This window comes from Lissotriton helveticus, chromosome 8, assembly GCF_964261635.1.
Source record: "Lissotriton helveticus chromosome 8, aLisHel1.1, whole genome shotgun sequence".
NCBI lineage: Eukaryota > Metazoa > Chordata > Amphibia > Caudata > Salamandridae > Lissotriton > Lissotriton helveticus.
In genome coordinates, this window is record NC_136069.1 from 1146231674 (window position 1) to 1146255226 (window position 23553).

At 41.0% G+C, this 23553-nt stretch overlaps 1 protein-coding gene across 1 annotated transcript in view; it reads left to right on the forward strand.

Moving 5' to 3' along the window:
- Positions 1 to 23553, forward strand: part of NPAS2 (neuronal PAS domain protein 2) — a 420609-nt gene that overhangs the window by 318616 nt on the left and 78440 nt on the right. The window contains exons 12-14 of the mRNA XM_078658025.1: positions 4611 to 4695; positions 17873 to 18014; positions 20596 to 20705. Coding sequence (XP_078514151.1) covers positions 4611 to 4695; positions 17873 to 18014; positions 20596 to 20705 — 337 coding nt within the window. The remainder of the gene's footprint in view (positions 1 to 4610; positions 4696 to 17872; positions 18015 to 20595; positions 20706 to 23553) is intronic.

Genomic DNA, 23553 nt, shown 5'->3' on the forward strand with positions numbered 1-23553 from the left:
ACATCATTAGTAACCTTGAAAATGCCAGCAAGCCTCAGGACAAGGATGCTTTACGTTCCTTTCTTGGGTTAGGAGAATATTACGCAAAATTTGTTAAAGGTTATGCTTTGGTTGTTGAACCTCTCGGACAGTTACTTAAAAAAGGTGCTAGATTCATTTGGACTGATGTTCATGATTCTGCTTTTCAGGATGTCATCAAACTTATCGCCAATGCCCCGGGTCTTAAAACTTTTGATCCTGAGGGGAAGTCTTTTGTAACGGTTGATGCTAGCACGGTTGGTTTGGGTGCTGTGTTCACGCAGATGGTTAATGGCAAGGAGAGAGTTATTTCTTTTATCTCAAGGGCTGTTAGAGGGGCAGAGGTTCATTATAGCACAACGAGAAGGAGGCTTTAGCCTGTGTGTGGGCTGTGGAGAAATTGAAGAATTTTTTGTGGGGTAGGCCTTTTGTTTTGGTGACGGACCATAAACCATTAGTCTATATGATGGATGGTGTGAGGAGTGGTAGCGCTTCCTCCAGGTTGGTTTGGTTGATTGCAAGACTGCAGGAGTTTAACTTTGAGATTCAGCACATTCCTGGTGGTAAGAATTTTGCTGCTGATTGTTTATCTAGGTTACCTCCACTTGATGTTTCTGGTGATGAGGTTACTGATCAGCATGAGTGTGTGGTGGATGCTGTGGAGTCTAGCAATTTTGGCATTGATGTGGATGAATGGAATGATCATGCTTGTAGGGATAACGGATTAGCTAAGGTCAAGTCTTATGTTGTTAATGGATGGCCCTCTATTAAAAATATTGAATCTTCTTTAAGGAGTTTTGCACAAGTGGCAAACGAGTTATCCATTGAAAATTGTATTTTGTTGAGGAATTAATTATTTGTTCCACCTGGTGGCCTTAGAGAAAAAATTGTCAGGTTAGCACATTCTGGACATCCTGGTGTTTCTGGTACAAAGAAAATACGTAAGTGTCACTATTGGTGGCCCGGATTGGATACCTTTGTTGAGAAGTTTATTAATAACTGTGCAGTGTGTGTTAGGTCTGACAAGCATTGGAAGGTGTCTACTGAACCTCTGTCAGTTTGTGAGGCTCCTACCGGTCCTTGGGAAAGGCTTTCGATTGACTTTTCGGGACCTTATGATTGTCTTGGCAGGGAGTTTAGGTTTTTAATTGTTCTCGTTGATGACTTTTCTAAATGGTTACATTATTCTTTTGTAGAGCATCCTAGTACTGATGTGGTCATTAGTTTTCTGGACAATGTTTTCAGAATTGAAGGAGCACCCATTTCCATTAGGTCTGATAATGGGGTTCAATTTATTTCAAATAAAATGGGAATGTTTCTTAAAAAGTTTGGAGTGACAGCTAAGAGAGCTCCTCTTTATAGTCCACGTTCGAATGGTCAGGCTGAGAGGGCCAACAGATTTTTTAAGGAGGGTATCCAAGCTGCTTTGGAGAGTAATTTGGACGTTTTTGACTTTCTAAAAGAAAAAATTTGGAGTTATCATCTCACTCCTAATTCCTGTACAGGGGTTTCTCCTTTTTACCTTATGAGGGACAGACAAGCTAAATCCTTATTTTTACCTCAATTGGCAAACAAGAGCTGTTTGTCTAGAAGTTTTGAGTCTTCTGTCTCTAAAGCTAGAGATAACATCACCTCTGCACGGTTCTCTGGAAAAACATATCATGATGGGTTTCATCATTGTAAGAGCAAGGTTATCAATGTTGGTGATTGGGTTAGGATTGTTAATCCCTCTCACACTCCTAAGGGTATGTCCAGGTTCAGTAAGCCCTTCATGGTTGAACAAGTTTCTGATTCCACTGTTTTTCTCAAGGGCAAAGGGTGGTGGTGTAAAAGTTCTGTGGTTGTTCTAAAACCTGGCCAGGAATTTTTTTTTGATAATAGGGAAGATGGTGAGGATGGTCTCTTGTTTGATGACACGAGTCCATTACCTGTAGACTCATGTGACTCATGTCCAAGTCCATTACCTGGTCCTATTTTGGATTCACCTGCTTCTGTGGATGTTGCTGTTCCTGACCCTATTTTGGATTCACCTGCTTCTGTTGATGATGCTGTTTCTAGTTCTCCTATTCTAGATTCTCATGTTACTCTTAAGAGATGTGTTAAGTTGCCCAAAAAGTTTGATGATTATGTTTTGGATTAATCTTTCTTTTATTTGTTTTTGCTTTTCTTTTGTTTTATTTCTTTTCTGTTTTATTTTGTTTTCCTGTGAAAAGGATACATGTGGTAATATCCTTCTTCTCTTTCAATGTTAGAATTCTAATATGTTACTTTTAGAGTGTTACCTATGTAATGGAGAATGTGTTGTGAGCTGAGTTCTAAATCAGAGAAGCGGTTGGAGCTGATCTGATTTAGACGCTTGGCTCTGTGCTCCAGTGGGTCCTTGGATTAAATTTAAAATAAATCCTATTACGAAACTTCACCTGCCTCCTCCGCTCTTTACAAAAATATTAAGGTATGATTAAGGGCATCTAAAAATCTTTAAATATATTCAAACATTATAAAAAGTACATAAGCTGAAAGAAAAGGCAGGCTAATCTGGTCAGTCACGCAAGGATGGGACTAGGGAAGGGGGTGTAGATAGATCTCCGTAAATTGAAGATCGGTATAGAGGCAGTAGGAAGGGGGGGAGGGGTTAAGCCACACACAAAGGAACTTCAAAATAGAGATAAAAATGAATAATGGTAATGAAGGAAAATGAACTTATCTGCTTGGAGCCACATTTAAAAGAGGCAGATTGTTGATGTCTCATACCTTTCATTTGTTGCTATTGTTCTATTCTGGAACCATTTAATATTGTGATGTAAGCAGCTGCTTGGACTGCATTAAAGGAATAATGCATAATGGAGCCTCTGTTCTTGTAATGAAATTCATTATTTCAAGTATAAATTAATCAAATTAAATGTAGATTACTTAATGTAAATGCATATGTTTTTAACTATGTGTGTGTGCCTTCAACTGTGTGTGTGTGTGTGTGTACATAACTATAATGCTCGGCCCTCCTACACAAGCTTTACCACCACCCTTAGCTTAATTAAACTAAATTGTCACAGGGGATGGGGGTCCCTGGGCTCTAAAGACTGGGGATGGGGGGTGGCATTCGTCCAGCCTTCTTGAGCCTTTAAGGCCCCGGGGACCCATACAGGCAATAAACACACAATCGGCTTCTCATATCCCCTGGAAGACCTTCATAAACTCTAAATTTTCTGTAACATTTTCGGGTGGGAAAAGATTGGGCAGATTTTTAGGTCAGTTTTTGACTGCTTTAGCTGTTAGCCAGTGTCTTGTAATTAAAAAAAACATGTTTAATACATATATGTCCTAGAGAGGCTTTAGGCCAGCCAGCATCATCAGTTATTGCTTCGTTTAAGTATTAGCAATATTCTGTCCCAGCCTCCGCACAGTATACATTTAGTGTGGCACTTGGGCAGCCCTTCAGTTGGTTTGTTCGCAGCATCATTCACATTTTAGCTCTTCTCATAAGACAGCCGTTCAGCGTTTGTTTGCTCAGGTATTGTGAGTGAGGGAAGATTGCCTACTACCTGTCAGTTTCTGCATTCCATGTGGAAGGGACAGGCACAGGAGTCTACATGAATCGGGTGCTCCTGGCTTGTGGGTGCTGCATTCGTGTTTGCTTGCGGTATGAGCGGGTCGCGGGATGAGCAGTGCTGAGCTGTATTTTATCAGCTTTGGCTACCAGCACCGCTGCTGCATGCTTTCCTTAGCAACAGACATTCAACTTGAGATGCGTGCGTGGCCCTGCTGGCCTCGCCTTAGCCACCCTCAGCTGTGGTGTCTTTCTGCATTCGGTCCATGTTTTAGCCCGGCGTTGTAATCTTAACAATATACAGACGTGTTCCCCTAAACCTGGCTCTTGTGAAGTATGAACAATGTAGTTTTTGTCATCAATCACGGCTTTCTTTCATGAACATGGCACCCGCTTCACGTAACATGAACCGCTGCGGCCGTGAAGTGCTGCTGTCCTGTAAATAACGGAGAGGAGATGTACTCTGCAACAAAACTGAAAGAGTGCGCGAACACAAAGGAAACAAGCCCGGCCACCCTGCTGCTGGTTCCCGAGAGCAAATCGCTCTGGGAGTGAACGTTTTCCTAAAAGCTGGGACCTCCACACGCCTTTGGCCAATTGCGTGCTAAAGCCAGACACAAAGGCCAATGGCGTGTGAGCCCCACATGCACAAGCTTCTCCTGAAGCTAAAGCGATTCCAAGAGGACGGTTTCTTATAGCAGCGCATGCGCTGCTATAGGCTCGACCTAAAAAAAAATTTGGGCCACTGTTGGGGGGGGGGGGGGGGAGATCCTTTTGGAACCCTCCAACAGACCTAGGGGGAGGGTCTTTGTGATGCTCCTTTTTGCCTAAAAACGTACCTAAATTGTGTAAGGAGAGCTGGTTAATTAAAAACAATTTTTATCCCTATGTATGCTTTCATGAAAAAATATGTTTGAGGATTCATGCGGCTTTTCATTCAGAATAAAACAGTGATGCACCTTAAAGAGGTCGCAAAATGTAAGCATAACCTGAGAACAAACGTGCTGTGGTGCATTCAAGTGTGACTCCTGTGTTCCTTTGTTACTAGTTACGCAGATGTTCGAGTGGAAAGAAGGCAGGAATTGTGTTTGGAAGATGAATCCTTTGAGGTCACAGTTTCTTCAACGCTAAAGGTACAAGCAGAGATGCAGGTCATTGTGTAGATGTGTTTACCGTAGCCTGTCGATATTTTAAGAAAATGCGAATTGGTCAGGTGTTGTTGCCATGTTTCATTGTTAACTAGTACAGGTGCCCAAGAAGTGAAAGCAGAGGAAGGACAAATGAAGCTTCTTTTGCTTGCAGTAAGTTTGTAAACATCGACAATCTTAGCGATCTATTAACAGTTACTGGCAGTGGTTGGTAAGAGACATGTTGAGGGGTGTTAAAAGACACGGTGGTGCAAAAAAACCTATGGAATCAATTTTATCTTATCTTCCCCCTTTTCACAATATTTTTTTCAGTGCAAAGACCTCTATGTTACATACCTGGAGCAATTTGTGTGTGGAAAAGTGCAAAAAGTTCAGTAATTTTGCACTACTCAAAATCCGATATCAAACTCGCATTGCAGATTAGAATAAAGATATACAAGTGGGCTGCAGAAGAGCAGTATGTTGCCATTTAAAAAAAAGATATGAGGAATTAGGCTAGAACACACTTTGGTCTGTTTGGGACTGATTCTTAGATTCCTTGCAGTGCCCTTTTACTGTAATACATACATAAAAATGTACTTGAGACGAGAATGTGATAGCACCGATCAGGGGCAACATTTAAATAATATGGTTCAACCTTTTTCCTAACCACCACATATAGGGTCAAGTCCCATTCCCACGCTGGCTTTTTCAAACAAATCATCCCAGGTGACGGATCTTTTCCACTGTATTTTGAGTGTTGAGCATTTTCATCACAATAAGTTAAATTACATTAACAGTTTTATGTTCAGTCAACGACAATAGTTTGAAATAGTCTAAAAGGTTTTTTTTCTCATAAAGAGATTAGTATGTATCTTTTATTTTTTTTTTATTCAAATTAGTCCAAAAAATCAAGTACGTTTACAGAAAGCTCATCAATAAGAATTTAAAGTTAGTAGAACTCATGAAGAGATCAAGTTTAAAGGAAAAGAGTGAGACATGAGGGGGAAAAGGTGTGCGGAAAAGCATTGAAGCCTCAAACAACCCGGGAACACACACTAATATAAAAAGGCAAAAGTATTGTTGCAAATTGTGTGACAGACTTCTCCTCTTCGGATCCAATCAGACAGCAGCATTGTTATCACAGAGTTTGTTACAAACATTTTCCCTATGTGGCTTCTTGATTAATAAGCCTCTATTCCCATAGGCATCAAACACAGTGTAACCTTCTAATGTTAATTGTTCCATTGCTTACACAGTGAACTATACTAAAGAAGACAAACATCAACTTGCAAAATCACTATTTTGTACTGTATTTTATCAACAAGTATTACTGTTTTAAAATGTACAACTATTCTATTCAAGCATTATGTCAATAATGTTAAAAACAGGAAGTTTAGTCTTTGCAAATAATATGTTGCTTAGTAAAATAATACATTTATTAAAACCAGAACATTCTGCAGTTACGACAATTATTTCCACGCATGTTAAATTAAGGTCAAGTTTCTAAATTGCATTGTGAATATTTCAGCAATATTGAGTTTGCTTCTAGTTAAAAGAAAACTTGTATTTAAGCATTTCTGTGGCCTATACTAATGATATTAACTATGGCTGCCTAGTGCAGCTTACACATTTAAAATGTGTGTCATTTTCATCTAATTTTTAAGTCTATGGTAATCCTTGCTGTTATTTTAAATAATTTTCATTTTAATTAAATCAGCTTCTTCAGAAGCATTAATAATATTGCCTTAGCCCATGTCATTGTAATAAAAACATGAGCTACTTTAGTTTGAACTTCATTTGTATGCATTGAAAAAGGTACTACTGGAACAGTTCGAAATTCTCAACTCTTAAGGATATATTGGAAATTAATAGACATTTAATATATACACTTCACCTGAAGTCTGTCGAAACCTCAGCCCAAAACTAAAAGTATTAAGAGGTGGGGAACTGGAACAGGTACTTGTTTATTTATATCAGAAGATAAAACAATACATTTATTAACACATTGTTTGTAAGGGGATGGTCCTCTACTAAGATCAGTAATTATATGACATTTTAAACAAACACCCTTTAACCAAATGATAATTGAATGGACTTTATGGCTACAATCTAAAACACAAGTACCCCAATTGTGGTGAGCTATGCAACAAAACCACCTCCATTGCACTACTCACAACCTCAATTATTTTATAGATGACATTACAAATGACATCATCTATAACCACTGGTGATTTCACATATCATATTTCCGTTGGCCTCTCCAATGACATCACTGAAACTTCATTCTATTGCTGTTTCCAACATTTGTTTGATGACTTTGAAAACACAGCATTGATTCTGTATATATAGTTGTAGTGTTGTGTGATCATGTGCAGTAAGACCCTTGTGGTCCGAGGCGGACTCCTTACAAAGTTATGTAATCTGTTGAGACGTATTTGGGTGTGTCTAGGTGTGGTCAATAGTCTGTGAGTCAGTGCGGTCAATAAACGGTTGCATGCCACATAATGAATAGAATAGAATACGCCAGAGCTGGGGTGGATGCTACAACTGGCAACGAGGAAGGCATACATGCCTTGAAGAAACAAGACTGCTTTCCCTAAGAGTTTGCCAAGGTCCAGCAAACTGCTTGTGCGATCCACTTGTGCCCCAAAGTGCAAGCTATGGTTGGTGTATGTGGAGTCAAAGCGCTGCTCTAGCTTATACAGAAAACCCACCTGAAGGCTACTGGTAAGTCCGAAAGAGCCATTGCTCATACAAAGCAGAAATGCTAAAGGCAGAGACAATCAGGTACAAGAAACAAAAGCCTACTCACAACGAAAAAAAGACAAAGCGACGTACATCCTCAAAATATGGTGAGGGTTGTGTTTCCGAAGCCGTTGGTCCCTGCAGAAATGACCAAAAAGGCAGCTGGTGGCATTCAGCACAACTCAAAATAAATTGAGGTTCTCCAATGGGTATAGAAAAGAGTACCAACACCTTTCGACACTGCCAAAAAGCAGAACATCAGCGCTAGATGGACTGCATGGATCAAAATGTTTGAGGACTCGGTAGGGGCTCTGGAAGAAGTAAATATCATCAAATACTTAAGGAACCTTGCAGGTGATGGAGAGAACAAAGTGATAAGGAAAATATCACAAGCTGATGAAGTATCATACTGTCAAATCACACAAAAGTTAGAAGCCAAGTTTAATCCAATGTCGACTATGAAAGATACATTTTCAAGCAAGCAAGACAGCAAGCTGGTGAAATTATGGATGAGTTTTTAGAAAGTCTTGATACCCTCATCAAGCACTGCAAGTTCAATGAATTCAAAGACGAAGGAGCCATATGCCTCAGAGGCAGTGATGGTTAACTCTCCGATTCATTCAGATGATGCATGCTGAGAAAGACACTCGGTCTAGAAAAGGTACTCATGGCTGCAGATCGACAGGCTCGTGATATGGAAGCTGGAACAACCCAGAATGAATCAGCGTTGATCATGAAAAGTAAGCAGAAACACAAGGTGGAGGCCCAGAAGACAGCATCTACAAAGAAAAAGTAACTGTGTTTCCGATGTGGATTCTCATTTCCACACAAAGTTAAATATCTTGCTATTGGACAGATATGCAAAGGCTGTAGGTGAGAAAAACATTTCTGCAAAGCACAAGAGAAACTAACGCCCACATGCATCAAACAGAATTGCATTCGCAAATGGTGCGAATCGCAAAATTCGGCCGTTTGCGAATGCAATTCATAGATTTGGGATGCATTAACCTTTTTTGAATTTTTCGCAATTTAATAAATCGCAAGTTATTTGTGATTTCTTAAATTGCGATTGCATTTAAGAAATCGCAATTTTGCGATTTCTTAAATGCAATGCATGATTTTTTTTAAGGTAAAAAATCGCAATTTGGAAGTGGTAAATTAACATGAAGTTAAACTTCATGCTAATTTACGAAAACTTTCAAAAATGCACAAAAGTGCATTTTTGAAAGTTTCATTTTAAACACACACATGCCCTTTGGGCATGTGTGTGTGAAAAATTTACTTAAAGGTTAATTTCAGGGGTGCAGGGGGGGTCCTTTGGACCCCCCCTGCACCCTTGAAAATGCATTCTTGTTTTGCGATTCCTTAATTGCGAATCGCAAAATGAGAATGCCTTCCAATTGATTCCTATGGACCTCTAGGCCCATAGGAATCAATGTAAAGGGATTCCTTATTTGCGATTCGCAAAATTGGGAATCGCAAATAAAGAAAAATAAGGAATCGCAAAATAAATTGCGAATTTTTGATGCATTGCCGTTTGCGATTCCTTAATTGCGATTCCTTAATTTTCGCAATTAAGGAATCGCAAACGGCAACAATGATGCATCTACCCGTAAGTCCTACAAAAGGGGGTGGTAATGGACGTCACATCTCGAAGAGAAAATGGGTGTCAAAAAGTTCCAGAAGCATTCCAGTCATGCCCACAAAGCTAAACAGCAACATCAATTGAAGCAAGTAGAGACTAAACAAAGTCGATCGTCATCAAATTTATCTTCCAAAGACTCTTCAGTGTCATCATCAAGCAACAGTGAAGAAGATGGATGTGCTATGGTGATGTCAACCACAGAAAGGCATGCACATATATGATTGACTGCTTGCAAAGAACACAAGTCAAAGAGAGATCGCCACATGAAGCAAGCAAACTCCTTTGGCCAATGCAATAAGATCACACTAAAGGTAAATGGCTGCCCTACAGCTCTCATTGTAGACCGTGGTGTATTGATTAATAGCATATTGGTAGAATAATACAACAAACAGCCTCCAGTACCACGTCTAATGCCATTGAAAACAAAGGTGTACACATGGGCTGCTTCTACGCCATTGCAAAGTCAAGGGTCATTTGTAGCAACCATGAGACATGGGAAAGCAACAGTACAAGCACCAATTGATGTTCTTCAAGGTACTTTGTCGAGTGCATGTCTATTCAGTTTCAGTACTGCTGTTGACATGTGACTGATATCCAACAACTACAACCTCAATGCACAATCTGAAATAGTGAGCTAATTCCTGTTGTTGTTTCATGGACTAGGGAATCTCAAGACAATGAAGGTGCAACTTCACATTAATTAGGACATTTGTCCTGTTGCTCAGCGACACCCTCGTATTGCATTTCAATTACAGGAGGCCATTGAGAAAGAACTAGAAACGTTATTAAGGCATGACATCATGTGTGCTCTACTGGGCCGGCTCCATGAGTTTCACCCATAGTTGTAGTGTTGAAAAAACAAAGTGGCGGAGCAGTGTGCATTTCTGTTGATAGGCACCAGGCCAACAAAGTTATTGAGAGAGACATCCAGGTCTACACATAGCAGACATGATTACTCACCTGAATGGTGCCAAAGTCTTTTCTCCTCTTGATTTAAACAAAGGGTTCCATCAATTCAAGCAGGAAGAGAACTGTAGGTATATTACTACTTTTTCAACTCATGTTGGTTTATTCAGACACAAAAGACTCAGTTTTGTTGTGTTGTCGGCTGCAGAAATCTTTCAGGGTGTAATTCGCTGAATAATTCACACTGTCACACACGTTTTTAAGTACAGTGATGATATATTAATGTTTGGGGTCACACAAAAGAAACATGACAAAACTCTTATACAAGTATGCCATTTTCTCACCGATGCAGGTCTCACGTTAAATGTAGAAAAGTGTGAGTTTTACAAAACCAAATTCAAATTCTTTGGACATATTTTTCCTGGAGGGGGAATGACTCCTGACCCTGAAAAAGTACAAGCATTGTCATCCACTTGTCCCCCTGCAAGATGTAACCGTGCTGCAATCCTTCCTAGGCATGACCAGGTATTGCTCCAGATACATTCATGATTTTGCCATGGTGAGTGCCCCATTAAGAGAGTTGACAAAGAAGAATGGTCCCTTCCAATGGTCCTCTGAATGTGATTGAAGTTACAAGAAAATCAAACACGCAATTGAAACTGCAATGGAAGTGGCTTACTTTGATCCAAAGTTACATACTCAGATTGTTGTAGACGCAAGCCTGGTGGAGTTGTACGCGGTTCTTGCTCAACACAATAGACATCAGAATGTTCTGGGACACATTGAGGCCTAGGTTAGAAGAAGTCTATCTGAGACTGAACATGCCTATTATTAGCCAGAAAAGGAGAGCCTGGCTTTAGTGTGGGCTTGTGAACATTTTCAGTTGCTTTTTTGGACCCTTAAGCAATGATCATCATTTCATGGTAGTTATTTATGAGTACTCACATTTTCCCTTAGTGGATAATTTATCCTCGATCACCTATGACAGAGGTATTGAGAGGCTGGATGATATTTTTGCAGCATGATGTGTTCACCCCATACTCAAATCTGATAATGGTCTGCCCTTCAATAACAGAGAATGTAAGGACTTTTTTAGTCATTTGAATGTCAAGCATCAGAAAAACACGTCTCTCTGGCCACAGGCAAATGACGTTGTTGAATGATTTATGGGCATCCTGAAGAAAGTGGTTCAGCGTGCTGCGCTCGAAGGAATCGATCTCAGGTCAGCCTTATGCCCAGCCCTGTCTGCCTACCGGTCAACTCCCTATTCTACAACAGGTGAAATCCCTGCTCAGGAGAGTCAATGGGACATAGCTACCACAATAGACAACAAGTTGAATAATGGACCCGGATGAGATTCTTGTCACTGACACTTTTCGCAAAAGTAAAATGAAGGTCTATGCAGATAGGTGCTGATGTGCTTGGGACATAGTTTTCTAGAACGGAGACCGGATCCAAGTCAAACAATAACGGAAATGCAAGACTCCGTTTGATGCTGAACCATTGAGGGTCGTGATAAGTAATGGCCATATGATGACTGCTCAACGTCCCAGAAAGTCCATTACGAGAGACTCGTCACATTTCCACCATTTTCCGCGATGTTCGTCAGCTCCAGACCTTACAAGTGAGACAAGTCCACCTGAGTGCCAAGTCAAGCGTCTAAGTCTACATCTACAATTCCAGATGACAGTGCAGCTCCTTCCCATCATATGATTCAATCTGGAAGATTGGTGCGAGCACCTTGACGACTCATTGAGGAACTCTAATGTATATATGTTGTCTTTTTTTTAATAACAATGAGGGAGATGTAGTGTTGTGTGATCATGGGCAATAGGACCCTTGTGGTCCTAGGCAGAGTCCTCACAAAGTTACCTAATCAGTTGGTAGGTATTTGGGTCTGTCTGGGTGTGTTCAATAAAGTGTATGATGTAGTGCGCTCAGTTACCGGTTGCATGCTGAAGAATAAAGACGTGTATTACAGATATCTGTGTGTGGCATAGTCATTAGAGTGCTCAAGAGCTGGGGTGGATGCTATAATGGTGAAATCTGCATTTCGATAGGGGTACTGCAGCCATATACAAATAATGCCCATGAGTACATATTATTGCTAGTGAATGTAATCACAGCACCCACTATTTCTGTATTTATTGACAACATCAGAAACAACGTCATCTCTAGTATCACTGGTAACATTAAATATCACACCAATATAAAAGAAATAGACTGCTAGGTGTATTTTAGTCTACTGTTCTGGAGCTCACTATGAGTGACATGGTTTCTGGTGAAAAAACCTGGAAATGTGTGTTTCTGCACTCATTCACAGATGTTTTCCATCACATTCTGCATTTTTTCAGCAGCAAACTTTGCTTGGAGACTTTGCTAGCTTTTAGTGGACAAAGGGCTTCATTTAGACTTTGATGGATGGAGTGGTTGGGATTTCGGAGGATATGAAGTCCACCGTGCTGACGTATCTTCATCTGTCAAATTTAGAGATGACCACCAGCCCAGCGGTCACCTCTGTACCTTGACAGGAACCACTGCCACAGCAGTTCTATTCAAGGTATAATGTTTGATGGACGGCCTTCCTCAGTTTTGACATTTGTCCACCATACTTTTAAACCTTTTTTATTTTTCAAAAACAAACCTACACTTTGGGAGCTTCCTTCTGAAAAATATAAAAAGTTAAACGTTTGGTGAACAGCCATCCAAAATTACAGTGGGCATTCCCCACAAAACGTTTTGTATCTTGAATGAGTAGTGATTCCTTTTAAAGTACAGAGATAACCACTGAGCTGGTGTTCATCTCTCAATTTGATTGGCACAGTGCCATCAGGATGATAGATGGAATGTCCTTTGCAACCCTTATGGACTGTAATCCATCCATCAATCTCTAAATTGGCCCCTTAATTTATGATACTATGTGATCTTAGTAGAGATTGCCTGTAACGGCCGGAGCAGCCAACTTTGGAACTGGGGAACCATGTTCAAGTCTCGGCATTGGCTCAACATCCTGTGATCCTGGGGAAACCACTTAATCTCCGCATGCCTACCCAAAAATGAATGTGTCCTTGTGTAACATTACTGGTGATCATATAAAACCCTCCAATACCTTCAGGTCAAGTTCGTGTTATATAAAACTGCAAATAACTGAATTGCTTCAATGAAGCTTTATATAAATATACTGAATTTTAATTTCCAAGATCGCTTATTATACCTGCTTGAATAGTTTTACCTCTAGTTTCTTTTAAAGCCATGTGGTACTTCATATCTATGTAGGGTTTTATCAATACCTAATGCAATTCACAAAGGCCAAGGAATGTAGTTGTTCTTCTTAGTCTGGTTTGAAAGTGTGCAACCTTTCTAAATGTTCCTCTTTATACTCACCAATTCCCCCTTACTTTGTTAGTTGGATGTTTCTGAGTTCAGTATATGTTTTATTACGTTTGCCTGCACAGTTAAACACTGCAGCAGCTGCCTTTTCCATAGCGTATCATACTCCAAGATTGGCAGTGTGGCATCTGCTTAGATTTTTGACTTTTTCTAATGAGCAGTGGCCAGGGATGGACTGGGAAGTCAAAGCAGCCATGGTAAACTTTGTCAGACCAGCGTTTGCGGGGGGTTCTCCCCCCCCCCCAACAAATTGGAAACAGAAAGACCTAAACGGTGCATTTTACAACACAGTTTTCATTACATATTTAATTGTATTCACTTTCAAAGCACAGTAAATAGTAAATGATGACCTTAAGATTACCAGGTTACCCCGTCATATGTATCCATAGACATTCCTACAGAGAACACCAAAATAGACACATGAGTAGTCAATCAGAGAACACAAAGTATAAGTCAGACCAGCCCCCATACCGTGTGTGGCAAGCAAGATCAGTGAGCGAGACTGACCACTACTAGGTGGGGGGTGTTTGCTCTAGGGTGTGCTGCTTCGTACTCCTGTCCGAAATACTGTAAGTGAACTTGAGCATGGGTTGTAGTGGACAGGCCTTCAAGGTTAACCCACACTTGCCACCGCTAGGGTCCACCTGCTGGTGCTAAGACACCAGGGCTTCTAAGGTCTAGCGGGGGCTTCTAAAGTCTAGCATGGGAATGTGCTTCTTCAGGTGGACTGGTCCTGGAGGCTGAACCTGGTTCCCCAGTTCAAATTTGGCAGCTCTGGCCATAGTGCCACATCCTCTCCCCCAGTGAACACCATACTGCCCCACTGAGAGAAATTTGCACTGCCTTCAGCTACAACCCAATTGTGACCCTCTATAAACACCTTGATGCAACTCAATTCAAATTATGTACTAGACAAGAGTAATATGCTGCCTGAAAAAAAAAGGTAAAAACATCCTGGAAATATCAAACACTCATAGGGAACGCAAGACTAAGTAAAGCATGTGAAATGTAAGCAAGAACAACATGGTTACCTTAATGCATTTGCACTCATTATTCATAAATCGATGAGTGTTTTGCCTAAAACGTTAAGAACATGACTACAGGGACGGGAAGGGACCCCTTTCAATGTCCATTGCCAAGGGTGTGTTCAGAGGTCAAGGGTAGAATCGGGGTGAAGGTGTTAGTGTCTCAGTTATCGCTGCTCTAGAGGTATAGAGTGGGCTTTGTATATTATGGTAACTCAAGTAGGGAGACTCAGGCTCCCCGGGTAGTGGTGGAGAGTTGATATTGGGTAAACTGATTGCCAAAGATGGTGGAGGGGGGAAGGGGAGGAGCTCTTAGCGTGGTGGGGATATGGTAGGACACAAGTTGAGGTTCCTGTGGGTTGTCTGAAGATCTCTGAAGAGCTTGGGGTAGGGAGGATTCCTTATTAGTTACAGAGTTTTTGATGAGACAGAAAATTTCATCTACTACTTCTAGGTTGCGGTCAGATGATTGGATGAGGATAATCCCATTGCTATATAGGAAGATGGTTGCCTCTGCTCTGCTAGCGTGGGAGGGACCTACTGAGAGTCTTAGTCCATGTGGGTTTTTCTTGGATGCAGTGATCTGGAGCAGTGAGTATAGGGATTTCCTCCATGGTGCTCTTCTTTTAGTGTAGAAGATAAAATCGCAAATAGTAGCTCCTTTTTTCATGCAGAAGTAGGGTCAGACATTAGGTTATCAGGGTAAGATTTGAGAAACCTCTGTTCAAAGTTCTTGGATGCATTGTAGTTAGATTAGGAGTGTATTTGATAGTGTAAGCCTTGCTGCCAGCTGATACCAGTTTGGTGGCTTATGATCTTCAAGAGTTAGGATCCATGACTGAGGGAACACTAGACCCAGAGAGATAAGAGGGGAGGGACAGAGAGTATGTAAAGCTTCATTGGGAGGAAGGAGAGGAGGAGGGTTTTCTTTCAGTTTCAGGATTCCCACAGGTTAGCATCGTGGGACTCTTTATACTTGGTGAAATTAGCTTTATTGGAGGGGAAGGGGGGCCAACTACAGTTACTTAACTGAGAGAGTAGTGAAACTAGTATAATCAAACCTTACTACTGTGTGATAGTTAAGCAAGGTTGAACACTGATTTGTGAGAGGATAGGGGTGTTGTGGTAATCAATGAACTAAGATGGAGGGATGAGGGGTGTGTAGAGAAAGGCTTGGGCACTCCCTAATCCATCACGTCATGGATACCCCAGAAATTAGGAAACAACATTATATGGCTGTCTTGGGTTTGAAAGGAAATGTATGAGGTATCTATTACCTTTACAAAGTTCTGGTACAAAAAAAAGATTATTTACTTCTTCTGCTCAGTTCTTGATAATTTTACATTCTCTGTGCTCTGCCCAGGATTCATCTCTCCTTATACCTTTATTTCTCCATTATATTACTTGACTTTGTTAAGATATATATCATTTCATCTGTTATTTAGTAATTGCAGAGCATTAAGACACACTTGAGGTACTAATAATAAATTGTCCCTTCCCCTTGGCGGCAGCCACTTTTCACATGCGAAACAAAGAGATAAGATGATGCTTTGGCTATGAGAGGGACTGATGTGGTTGTGATGATTTGTGCTGATATCTTAAGGAGATCAATGTTGGAAGTTCTATGTTAATGTTCCTTTGATGAAAGGTCCCACACTCTCTTTTTCCAGTATTTATTTACTCGATGCTGTGGGCAGGTACTCGATGACCTGAAGGTGGTTAAATTCTAAGGGCGGTATACACTTCATAGAAGTATGGTATCATTCCTATCAGTCTTATATGTTTTTAGCCACAAGCCAGTCAGTGGCATAATGCAGAATTATGAGACCCCCTCCAATTATGATGAGGGGACCCCTCAAGACTCATGTTTCTCACAGAGATTCATTGGCCATGTGTTCAGTGCCGTCCCCCACCCCTCGCCCGAAATGTTGGGTGCCCCTGAATCGTTGGAGGCCCCCTGCACTGCAGAAGCTCTAGGGGTGGCGTTACGCCCCCTGTAGCCAGTCTAATGAAGTGACACGGCTAACCCATCACCATTCCTCGCAGAAGCTTAAACACATCTGCTTTGGTCCTGGGCATCCTCCGATCTGTTCGGTTCTCTCTGGTCCTACAAAAATCTCTTGTGATATGTTGTCTCACCCTAGACATCCTCCTCCTTGGCTCTCTGGATTCCTACTGCTCTTCTAAGCCATCCAGTCGGCAAAGTCACTGGCCGCACCTGCACGGTTCTTTACCCCTCTACAGACAACAAGACATGGGCCCTGCTAGTCTTCTTTGGCACTTTTATCCTATCACAAGTACTTTATGATTTCCATCTCTTATGTGAGTTCGACCCAGATCTTGCAAGTGCTCAGGATTAAACTTGGCTGCACTATAGAAGCGAACTGTGGCAAACAGAGAATGCAATGTATGCCATAGGAGACACACAAAGGAGTGCACAGTCGTACTGGGGGCAGATTTACGAGACTGTCGCGCAGCAAGTAATCTTGCTGCGCTGCTCAGCATGACAGGGAAAGGACAGGAATGTGCCGTATTTAAGTCAATATGGTGCATTCCTTCCATTGCCCCAGTGCTGGCACCCTTTTGGCAGTCTAATGTCAACACAGGCACCCGTGCACCATGATGCAAGGGTGCCTCTATTGCATGCAGGATTGTTTTTGTGCAGGAAGGGGCACCTTCCTACACAAAAACAAAAAGGCAAATTCCTCCATCAATGGGTGCTGCAGAATTCAACACACATAGAAGAGTAAGTAACAAGGAGGAATAAAGATGTTTCTCCTCGTTACACCTCTCCTGTGGAGGAGTAACGTTTTGGTGCAAGCCAGGTTGGGTTTCTAACTTGCTCAGAATTGATGCTGCTCTTTTATAATCCAATGCAGATGCATTTGTGATTCTCTCTTTTCAAGATGCTACATATATGTTGCTGATGAGTTCCTGTTAGCAAATACCAATCTGAGGCTATGTTACCAATTTGTGTTTGGTCCATTTACGAGTTGTAAATATTTCTTCACATGATCAATAGAGTAGCTGTGGCTATCTTATTACATGCACCAGCCATTTGAGACATTTTTTTTCTATTTAGAGTTGATATTTTGATATAATCTACATTTTACAAGGCTTTTAGTTTGTGCTTTAAAATCCCTATATTGCACTGAGCATACACAAAATGGTTACAGATGCGTAAAGGATCGTGCCGTTGTACTGTGCAAACCATGTACAGATTGAGGTGATATACTGCTGCCTAGTGCCTGACCATCTGTCAAATATGCTTTCACCTAATGCATACCATACATGAGAAAACATCTACAATCCCCCTGTCACATGTGAATTAACAAGTGTGTTTGATGTACGAACAGGAAGATGGGTGGTGCTCATAGCATTAGGTAGAAGTCCAACTGCTTACTGGTCGTCCAGCTTAAGGTATGCAGTCCAATACAATTTAATTTAAGATATGTATTTGTACTTTCAGGATACTCAATCAAGTTCAAATGTTGAGGAGCGCATCAAGGCGCTGGAACGAGGGGTCTCTCTTCCAAATAGAAGTCGAGCATCGTCAGTATCCTCAAGCGTCTCCCATCAATCCTCCCAAACAGTCACAACAGAGGCGGCATGTGCGTGATCAGCTTTTTTGTGCTTTTTCCCAGTCATCATTTCAATGTGTCTCTGGTCAGTCAACTCAAAGTCTTTCAAGGGCGCATCAGCTGTATGTTGTTCACTAGTCTATGTGAAATATGTTGATGTCAAGATCACTGGTAAGATATTTACAACAGCAGAATGATCTGATTTGCCACAGATGGTTGGAAGGCGTAGCAAATAGGTAATGAACTTCAAAGAAATCTATGCATGATGAGAATTGCCTATGTCTCTTGCCTAGTTCCAGAGATTGTCAGATTTAGGGTCTTATTTACAAGCCCCTTGCGCCGCTGGTGTGTCACTTTTTATGTGATTAAAAGTGACGCAGAGACCGCCCAAGGGGCTTGTAAATGAGCCCTTAGAAACGTCATCAGAGTGTACAGTAACAAATAAAGGGCCTTATTTACAAGCCCCTTGCACCGCCGGTGGGTCACTTTTTTATGTGATTAAACAGTGACGAATCGGCGGCACAAGGGGCTTGCAAATAAGCCCTTAGAATCGTCATCAGAGTGTACAGTAACAAATAAAGGGCCTTATTTACAACCTTGCACCGCCGTTGGGTCACTTATTATGTGATTAAAAAGTGACGAACCGGCGTCACAAGGGGCTTGCAAATAAGCCCTTAGAATCGTCATCAGAGTGTACAGTAACAAATAAAGGGCCTTATTTACAACCTTGCACCGCCGGTTGGTCACTTTTTATGTGATTAAAAAGTGACGAACCAGCGGCACAAGGGGCTTTTAAGTAAGCCCTTAGAATCGTCATCAGAGTGTCCTGTAACAATTAAAGGGCCTTATTTACAACCTTGCACCGCCGGTGAGTCACTTTTTTGTGATTAAAAGTGACGTGAAGACGGCACAAGTGGCTTGTAAATAAGCCCTTAGAATCGTCATCAGAGTGTACAGTAACAAATAAAGGGCCTTATTTACAAGCCCCTTGCACCGCCGGTGGGTCACTTTTTTATGTGATTAAAAAATGACGAACCGGCGGCACAAGGGGCTTGCAAATAAGCCCTTAGAATCGTCATCGGAGTGTACAGTAACAAATAAAGGGCCTTATTTACAACCTTGCACCGCCGGTGGGTCACTTTTTATGCGATTAAAAAGTGACGAACCGGCGGCACAGGGGGCTTGTAAATAAGCCCTTAGAACCGTCATCAGAGTGTACAGTAACAAATAAAGGGCCTTATTTACAACCTTGCACCACCGGTGGGTCACTTTTTATGTGATTAAAAAGTGACGAACCGGCGGCACAGGGGGCTTGTAAATAAGCCTCAATGATTGGATGGAAAAACAAAGGAAACGAGCAAGTGAAAACCCTGTCAGTAATTTATCCTGTGAGCTAAAACATCTGTTATCCGTAAAAAAAAAAGATATAACTTACCTTTAATCCAACTGCACTATGGTAGAATAGTAAAGAAAGGGATTGAATTGCACTGAAAGAGCAGAAACCCTAAAAAACCTGTGCTATTCATGGCAGAAAAGTGTTTCTCTACTGAGCAGTGCTGTCAGAGAGTACATGCTAGTGGTCTCCGAATACCTACATTTGTTATGTGTTTTTAGAGCACATGCACCTCACATAATGGGGCGCAAAGTCCATGGAGCATTTGTGAAACCCCAGACTACTTCATGGGTGTTTTCCAATTGAGTTTCCGTATCTTCAACTTTGAATCAGGTGATGCACGCATCCTGTTTGTTCACACCGCTACTTTCTACAAAGGGGGGAGAAATGAATCAATTAGTAATTTTACTCTTAAACTAGAGTGGAAAGTAATCAGATGCTTAAAAGACGAGTTTAAGTTCATCATTGAACTCTTCTTGATTTATAGTAAATCTTCCTTTCCAAAGGAGTAAACTTTTTTATTCATTTTAATTTCAAATGCTTTTTTGGTTTTTCAAAAACAGAAATAAAAAGGAGAACACCTGAGTGAACCTCAAGAATAACACAGCATGTAAATACAAAAAAAGGTTCACGTATAGTACCATAAGATGAAATGGTTGTCACAATTATAACACAATGGATCTAACCTCTAATAATCAATAAAAAGAGAAGAAAGAGAAAGGATAGGGAGAAGAGAGGGAAATAGAAAAGAACAAAAAGGCGAATGGGAGAGAAATCCAGAGTGCGGTACCACAAGGTTTCTAGGTAGTTGTAGACACAAGAGTAAACCAATAAGAGCACATGTACCATATAATAAGCGTATAATACAGAAAATAACACGTACGTATGAAGTAGCTCAGAGTCAAACATCATGGTTGTTCACCATCTCACGAAGGTTTGTGAGAGTCAAAATAGCTGTCCAAAATATTCCACAACTGTCTGGATGAGGGCTTCCAAGGAGAATTTTGTAAGGCAATGTTGTCTGCACCCCTAAGATGAGAAATCCAATTCATCCAACTTTTGGTCTCTGGTAAAGCTCTCCTTGACCTGCTATTAACTTCTCCTGTGAAACTGATTCTTACCAACTGGAAAGACACAACCTTTTTATTCTTTTGACAACATATAAGTGAAATATTATTATTGAAGAGTGTGACTTTTCAATGTATTCTGTTTTTCCAGCTACCACATTAAAGAAAGTCAACGAGCCCCGTGTGCCATCCTTCCCAAGAACTCCCAGCATACAGGAGGATTTACCCTTACAAAGGCTGAGCCAGTCTTTCTCGGTTCAGGTTTGTTTTCAAGTTATCCATGCAACATGGTCCAATACTGTCATCTATCGGCTCTGGTGACCTCACCACAGACTACGAGGCCAAAGGCCAAGTGGTTTGTAAATGTCACTAGAACCCCGAGATGGTAATATACACCCACATGCATCATTTAGAAATCGCAAATTCCTATGCATCAAGAAAATGCAAAAATTTTTACGATTTCTTAATTTTCTGTATTTGCGATTCCTTAATTGTAAATCGCAATTAAGGAATTGCATTCTATTGATTCCTATGGGCCTAGAGGCCCATAGGAATCAATGGGAAGCCATTCTCATTTTGCGAATTCGCAATTAAATTTCAAGGGTGCAGAGGGGGGTCCAAAGGACCTCCCCCTGCACCCCTGAAATGTAACGTAGTACATTTTACTCACACACATGTCCCAAGGGCATGTGTGTGTGTAAAATAAAAGTTTCAAAAATGCACTTTTGTGCATTTTTGAAACTTTTCGCAAATTACCACGGAGGTATACTTCATGGTAATTGTTCCTTTAAAAATTGCGAATTTGCAAATTTAAAAAAATCATGCATAGTATTTAAGAAATCGCAAAATTTGTGATTTCTTAAATGCTATCGCAATTTTCAGAAATCGCAAAAATTGCGTTTTCTGAAATAGCGAAAAATGAAAAAAATGATGCATCCAAAAAAAGGTTTTTGCATTCGCCAACGGCCGAATTATGCGATTCGCACCGTTTGCGAATGCTAAAACGCTTGATGCATGTGGGTGTAAGAACCGTAGTACACGTTAGCCTTTCTGTATTTTTATGTTGCATGTTTATTTTGAGGTAGTCATCGTGAAAAAGTGTTTTTTCGGAAGTGCAACTAACAAGGGGCAGTCATTGGAATATGTGGGTTTCCTTTTCATAAATAAATTGTTGAGAAAAGAAAGGAGAATAGGGAGAGTTTGTGGCTGCAGTTTTTTATCATTGATTCAAACCATTTGCCACACAATTTGTAGAATTAGCAGATTCAACAGAATTTGTTTACAATTCAGATAGGTGAAAATAATACCGTCATAGAAAGAAGCAAACGATTTGCATTCTTTGCTGCATAATTTAGATAGCCTGGCTGAATAATTTAGTGAACCTTGCTGCATAATCCTAGAGGGCCCTGACTGTGGTGAAGTGCATAGTCCGAATGGCCACCAACAGTGGTACATTAACTTCAGGTTTATTCACAAATAAAGTTGATAACAGGGAGAGCAGTGGATTAGTGACTGCTCTTTACAGAAACCACCCGTTTCCTGTCAATGATCCAGGAGAAAGATCGAAGTTCTTCCAATGGCTCATTTGCACTCAGATGAACTGTCTCGTAGACTATGCAGAGTGGTTTGGGGACTATCATTATCGATCTATCTATCTATCTATCTATCTATCTATCTATCTATCTATCTATCTATCTATCTATCTATCTATCTATCTATCTATCTAAGCATTGGCCTAGAAAGAGGTGCGTACAGTTGCATAGTGGACTAGAGTATAGTAGAGTGTTGTACAGTAGCATACAGTATAGTACAGAAGAGTGAGGGGGTATAGACCAGAGTAGTGTCGAAAGTGGCCTACTGTGTAGTAGAGTGGAGTTGCATAGAGTATAGTAGTGTGTGAAACAGTGGAGCTGCGTAGAGTGGATTGTTCTAAAATAGCGTAGAGTGAAGTAAAGTCTTGTACAATGGAGTAGAGTCCAGTGGAGTGTTGTAAAAGAGTGTGGAGTAAAGTACAATAGAGTATATTGAGTAAGTGTCTTAGATTAGAGCAGCATGGAGTGGAGTGTACTGGTGTAACGTAGGTAGTAAACTGTTATAAATTGGACTGGGCTCTCGTACAGTAGAGTGGATTGCTGTGTCACATAGAAAAGTTTTGTATACCGGAATTGGAGTACATGGGCATAGAGTGGAGTATAGAGTTGGGATGAAGTGTAGTAGAATTTTATAGAGTGGAGTTATATAGAGTGGAGGAGAGTGCCATACAGTGGAGTAGCGTACACTGTAGTGGCATAGAGAGGATTACAGCAAAGTGGAGCAGCATACAATGGAATAGCAAACAGTGGAATATTGTACAGTGAAGTGTAGAAGATCGGAGTGGCATAGAGTGGAGCAGCGTAGATGGAATGGTGTACAGTGGAGTAGAGTGGAGTAGGGTATAGTGGATAAGTGTAGAGTGGGGTGGTATAGATTGAAGTGGTGCAGCGTAGAGTTGAGGAAACAGTTATAAATTGAAGTGGTGTCATACAGTAGAATAGAGAGCTGTGTCGTACAGTGTTGGAAACTTTCTTAGAGTCATAAAGTGGAGTAGAGTGTTGTACAATCGAGTGTTTGGGCATAGAGTTGAGTGTAAATTTGGACTGTGGAGTGTACGGGGATAGAGAGGAGTAGAGTCGAGTAAAGTGGAATAGAGCGTAGTAAAGTTTTGTAAAGCGGAGGAGCGTACACTGGAGTGGCGTAAAGTATAGATTGGAGTAGTGTAGACTAAAGTGGCATACAGGGAAGTGGTGCAGAGTGTAATAGCGTATTGTGTAGTAGCGTACAGTGGAGTGGCATGCAGTTAAGTGGTCTAGACTGGAGTGGTGTATGGTGAGGTAGAGTGTAATAGCAAACAGTGGAGTGGTGTACAGTGGAGTGGGATAGAGTGGAATACCAACAGTATATGGGCAGTAGATGGGCAAAGACTGAAGTTGCATACAGTGTAATAGAGTGGAGTTGCTTACAGTGCAATAGAGTTGAGTGGAGTACAGTGGAGTGGCATAGAGTAGAATAGCGTAGAGTGGAGTGGACTGGAGTACAGTGGAGTGGTGTAGGCTGGAGTGATGTACAGTAG